General features: G+C 40.5%; 1 protein-coding gene across 1 annotated transcript; it reads left to right on the top strand.

Moving 5' to 3' along the window:
* Positions 1-277: 277 nt before the first annotated feature.
* Positions 278-5,867, top strand: EAH_00059850 (acetyl-coenzyme a synthetase, putative; the record flags this gene model as incomplete). The annotated part of the gene is made up of 12 exons (XM_013393538.1): positions 278-311; positions 518-653; positions 1,091-1,157; positions 1,312-1,429; positions 2,037-2,182; positions 2,585-2,790; positions 3,096-3,158; positions 3,512-3,846; positions 3,991-4,146; positions 4,649-4,776; positions 5,070-5,169; positions 5,632-5,867. 12 exons carry the CDS (start codon positions 278-280, stop codon positions 5,865-5,867), a joined length of 1,725 nt encoding a protein of 574 aa, XP_013248992.1.
* Positions 5,868-6,320: the final 453 nt, after the last annotated feature.

The raw sequence follows: 6,320 nt of genomic DNA, 5'->3' as shown, positions 1-6,320 counted from the left end.
TACCTATACGTATAATACTGTCCCTTTCTTTGAGATACAAGGACATATATATATATATATATGTTTATCGCATGATTATTATAAAGCTGTAAGCGTATGTGCAATTGCAAGGTTTGGGAAGGACTGCTTGTTGGTGAGGAGGACTTTGGATGCGTGGGTCGATGCGATTGATTTAAATGCATTTAATTATTATTTTCTCTCTCTTTCTTTCTATTCAGGTTTGCGACAACTGCGTGGACAGATGGGCAGAGCAATACCCTCAGCGTGTTGCGTTGATATGCGAAGGCGACAACTCGGAGGAAAGTCAGGTGGTAACGTACAGAGAAATGCAGGGTGAGTATAGAGAACAATGTTTATTAAAGGTGGCGAGTGGTTTATTGTGATTTGTTTATGCTGCATGCGCTCCATTGCAATGCATCTTGCTTCTGGTGTACGTACAGAGGTGTATGTACACCGCATGGGAGGCGGGGGTGTGTGGAGTGTGATGCACTGTTGCTTTCACTTGTTTTCTTTTCAGACCAAGTTTGTCGATTCGCCAACCTCCTCAAGAGCCTCGACGTACGCAAAGGCGACATCGTCACCATTTACCTCCCCATGATTCCAGAAATTGTCTACGCTATGTTGGCCTGTGCGCGGATCGGCGCTGTTCACAGGTCTGCTAGTAATTCAATAATTAGACAACAACAAACAACACCCAGCAATACGCATGCCCATGTAATGCATACCTCCCCAGTATTATTCTTTTAAGAGACGTTGCAAATGATATATATATATATATATACATGTATATATGCTGCATTGCTTGGTCTTTCGTCTGTAAGTTGCGGGGAGGGGACCTCCTGTAGATGATATAAATAAACATGCTTTTCTTTGTTTGCATCCTTGGCTGGACGACCTTACTATTTCTAAACAGTTGGGTGCATAGGGATATATTTCGTGCTGCAGCACAGAAGGAGGGTTTGGAGTGGTTTAGTGTTTTTGTTTTTTCGGTTAATGAAGGAAGGGGGCATGCGCAAGTGTTTAGGGTTTAGGGTTTAGGGTTTAGGGTTTGCTGCTTGTTCTGTACGTTGTTTTGTCTCTGTGATTTCAGCGTCGTCTTCGCCGGTTTTTCCGCTCACAGTTTAGCAGAGCGGCTGGAAGACGCAAACAGTCGTGTGGTGCGTCTGCGGGGGTGTACCTACAGCTCAGCTATGCAGGAATAGCAGCAGCAGCAGCAGCAGCAGCAGCAGCAGTGGTTGGAGTAGCTTTGTGATGTAGGGCTGTGCTGCTGGAGTTAGTTTGTTTGCTTTGTTGTTCGTCTGCTTTCTGCAGCTAATCACAGCAACTAACGCCATGAGGGGAGGCCGCATTGTACGGCTTAAAGAGGTGGTAGACGAAGCACTGAAGCTCTGTTCTTGCGTTCAGCACGTTGTCTTGTTTAGAAAATCAGGTGGGCTGCAGTCCTTTGTTCGTTTAGTTTCTTTTAGTTGTTTGTTTGTTTGTTTGTTTGCTGTTATTTGACTTGTCGTTTGTTTGATTCGCTGTTCGTTTCTTCGTTTACTCGTGGGTTTTCTTCTTCTTCGGGTCGTCTGTTTGTTCAGTCGTTTGTTCTTCTGTAGTTGTTTGTTTGTTTGTTTTGTTTGTTTGTTTGCTTGCTGCATATTTATTTGTTTATATTGTTGCGCTTGCACTCATTCGAGTGTACAGGGGGAATTGATGTGCGCTGCCGTGCGTTGGCTCCTCCACCTTATATATGAATATATATATACATATATATATATATTAGATATAGATACGGATATAGATATATATAGATATATATACATATACATATGCATATACATATATATAGGCGTCTATACATCTATAGAATATATAATATATATATATATATATATATATATATATTTGTCTGTATTTGTCTATATTCCTGGGTCTTCTTTGTTGTGTTTACATTCGTATGGATTGCATATTCGAGTTTTTTTCTCTGCATTTTAAGTTTCTTTAGCTTTGATTTTATTATTTGTTTGTTTTTTCTGTTTCTATTTTATATTCAGCTGACCCAACGAGCTTCGTCGATGGACGCGATCTCTCTGGAGACGATTTACTGCCTCAGATGCGGCCGTACTGCCCGTTAGAAACGATGGACAGCGAAGATCTTTTATTTATTCTTTATACTTCGGGTTCTACTGGCAAGCCTAAGGTAAAATAGAAACACAAACTCATAGCGGGGACATGCAGTATATACACCTAAAAGAGTAGCATTTGCTGCGTTGTGTTGTTTGCTGGGTTTGTCTGTTTCCTAATGGCTCTTGGGCTGTTCTTTTCTTTTACTGCTTCTCTTCTCATTCGTCTTGTGATTCTCCTTCATTCGTTTTGTGTCTGTCTAGTGCTGCTGTGCTGTGCTGTATTTGTTTCTTGTGTTTTGTTGTTGTGGGCTGTATCGCACTTTGTTTTGTATTATTCCAATGCATAATACTTTGTTATGCGTTGTTTCGATGTAGATTATTAACATAATATATACATATATATATTATAGATATATATTATTGTGGATGGTTTCTTATATTTGTTGTGTGGATGCATGCTTGCGGTGTATGTGCAGGGCGTGTGTCACACGACGGCTGGCTATTTGCTGTATGCGGCATTGACTCATGAATATATTTTTGATTTTCACCCTGGCGATACCTTCGGGTGTATGGCGGACTGTGGCTGGATAACCGGTCATTCGTACACTGTCTACGGCCCGCTCTGCAACGGTGCGACGACAGTTCTTTTTCAAGGCATTCCTACGTATCCTAATCCAGGAAGGTAAATGTTGCGACACGATATTAACTCCTTTTGCTACTGGCTTCGTTGCTCTCGCTTTCTCTCTTACGGTGTATCCATGTCTCTCTCTCTGTATCTCTGTCTCTATCTCCCTCACTCTCTTTCTCTCCGCCTCTTTCTCTATATCTTTCTCTTTCTCTATCTCGCTTTCTGTCTGTCTCTCTGTCTCTGTCTATCTGTCTCTGTCTGTCTATCTGTCTCTTTCTCGGTCTCTTTCTATTTCTTTGTAGACTCCTCTTGTATCTGTTTTTTTTGTTTTAGTTTGTGTTTGTTTGTGTTGGTTGCAGATACTGGGAGTTGGTGCAGAAGTGGAAAGTAACCCAACTCTACACCTCACCCACTGCCATCAGGTGGGTGCATCAGGGAGGGCTTGCGGTGTATGTACACCGTAACTATATATATATAACTATATATATAACTGACTATATATATATGTATGTAGCGGTGTTGTTGCTGTTGCTGCAGTTTGCGTTGTTTGTCGTTTGTTCGTGTTGGTGTTTTCTTCTGACTGTTGTTACATTATCTCTCTTCATGACTGGATAATAATTATTATTATTAATCATTATTAATTATTATTAGCATTTATTCTTATTATAACAATTACTGTTAGTATTATTATTTGCTATTGTTATTATTCTAACTACAATTACGATTATAATTGATATTAATTTGAAGTGCGTGTAGTATTTGTTATGAATTGCAGAGCCTTGATGCAGCACGGAGACGACTGGCCGAAGAAGTACGATTTGAGTACACTGCGTGTAATTGGGTCAGTGGGCGAGCCGATAAACCCCGAGGCTTGGCGTTGGTACTTCACTCATGTTGGATTAAAGCAGTGCTCAGTTGTCGATACATACTGGCAGACAGAGACAGGCGGGCACGTCTTAGCACCCTTCCCAGGTGCTTCTGTAACGAAGCCAGGCTGCGCTATGCTTCCTTTCTTTGGAGTCGAACCCGCTATTGTTGACCCCCAATCAGGAGAAGAGAAACTAGGAAATAATGTTTGTGGTGTACTCTGCATCAAACGCTCCTGGCCAGGTATGTTGTTGCTGCTGATGTTGCTGCTGCTCGTGTTTTTGGTGGTGTACGGCTGCTACTACTATTGCTGCTGCTGTTACTGCTACCACTACTACTACTACTACTGCTGCTGCTGCTGCTGCTGCTGCTGTGTGTGTGTTGCAGGTATGTGCCGTACAGTGCACCGTGCACACAAGCGTTTATTGAATACTTACTTGAGTCCTTATCCGGGGTATTACTTCACCGGAGACGGCGCCTATAGAGACGCAGACGGCCACTATTGGATTACAGGCAGAGTCGATGATACTCTCAACGTCTCAGGTGAGATATTCGCACAGTAATTACGTTTAATAACAAACTACTATCGGTTTTATTGTATATGTACTGTCGTATATATATATATATATATATGTATGTATGTATTATATGGGTGTACATGCATGCTGTACGCATGCATGAAATTCTATACAGCATATATATATATATATATATATACATTATATCTGCATCTGTATATCTCTCTCCATCTAGCTCTACATCTACATATGTATATAAGTATATATACATATGTATATATATACTTATATACATATATAGAATATATGCATATATATATGTATATATACATGTATATATATGGTATATATGGCAGACAGAGATGTGATACCACATGCTCAATTTGTAGAAGACGCGGCAGTGTGTGCGCATCTTTTTCTCTTGTTAGATTATTCTTTAGTTTGATTATTCTTCTGTTTATTATTTTATTATATATTATTATTATATTATTATATTATACTATTATTTTATTTTGTTATGAACACAGGACACAGGCTGAGTACAGCTGAAATTGAACACGCGTTGGTGCAGCACCCCAGCATTGTAGAGGCTGCGGTAGTGGGCGTTCCTCACGATGTAAAGGGAACAGCGGTGTTTTGTTTTGTGATATTAAAGGTAATTAAAGTTTAAATAAATATTATTAATATTCAATTAATATATTAAACAATGGCAAATTGAATTTCCTATTCAGTGCAACAAAAAACAAATGACGAGATCAACTATTTCTCGCGCAAAACCGTTTTAATTGATTTCACCCTCTGCATATACACCCGAATGTCCGTATACACCCGAATGTCCGTATACACCCGAATGTTCATATACACCGGAAACAGAGACAAATATAGCGATAGAGACAATAGGGGAGTTATTATTGTTGGATGCTGGTTCTTTGTTTTCTTTTGAATTAGGCTGGAGCCTCAGCAGAGGGTATTGTTGAGCAGGCGAGGATACAAGTCAGGAAAGAGATTGGCCCCATAGCAACACCAGACTTCATTGTTGTTGCTCCCGGTACGTCCACCTCAGACGGATCTGTGTATACACCTGAATGATGTTTATATTTTATATTCAATTACGCTTAGCTTGATGCTTCCTTTCACTGCAACTTGAAACGGAGAATCATATACTCTATCGACTTTATCTTCAATTCTTTTGTCTTCAAACCGTCTTCTCTTCTGCTACTGGTCTCTTGCGTTTCCTTTGTGATGTTTCTTCTCTTTTCTCTCGCCTTTTATCTGTTTCTTTGCTGTCTCTTTTACTGTTTATCCCGTCTATGTTTTTGTGGTTTGTTCGTTTGTTCATTTTATCCAAATCTATATTATTGATGAGGCATCCTTTATTATCATTTTCTTTGTCTATCAGACAGATATCGTACGCCTTTGAATTCGTATTAATTGCCACTGCATGCATGCATGCATGCATGCATTCATTCATTTATGCATGCATTCATATATGTATTACTGTGGTGTACAGGCCTTCCTAAGACACAAAGCGGGAAGATAATGCGGCGTTTGCTGCGCAAGTTGTGCTGTCTTGACACCAACCTGGGGGATACAACTTCTCTATGCAACGCTGAGGTGCTGAACTCACTTCGGTCTTTGGTCACGGAGACAGTCTTGATGGAGAGAAAAAAACAAATGATGGCAGCGCCGCAGCCGCCCAAGGAGAATCCAGATCATACAAACACTGAGCATACAACCAGCAGCTAGCTAGCTAGCTAGTTAGGCCTAGCTAGCAGCTGCAAGTACCTATGGATGGCTAGCTAACAGCTAGCTGTTGTCGGTTACTAGCTGTGCAGATTCAGCACATTTTTAACAGATATTATATATTGGCTAGCTATACAGATAGCTAGCAGCTAGCTCTACTGGATACCCAGCTAGCTGTACCGATGGTAAACAGCTAGTGTAGCTAGCTGGTAAACAGCTAGCTGTAGCTAGCTGGCTGGTAAGCAGCTAGCTACCTGTAGCTGGCTAGCTGCATCCTTCGTTGGATCTGCTCCTGTAGGCGCAGGTTGTTGCGTTGTGTTGGTGTTGTACATTGTTGTTGCCGTCGTTTTATTTATTTATTATTTATTTATTTATTCTTCGATTGTCTTCTTCTCGGCGCAAGATGAGTAAAGAGAAGTTTCTTTCTTTATTCAAATCCCTAATCATTCACCCTCA

This window comes from Eimeria acervulina, genomic scaffold (genome assembly GCF_000499425.1).
Source record: "Eimeria acervulina Houghton genomic scaffold, Eah_scaff1444, whole genome shotgun sequence".
Lineage (NCBI taxonomy): Eukaryota > Apicomplexa > Conoidasida > Eucoccidiorida > Eimeriidae > Eimeria > Eimeria acervulina.
The sequence above is the reverse complement of the archived record's forward strand: the minus strand, read 5'-3'. Positions and strand labels throughout refer to the sequence as shown.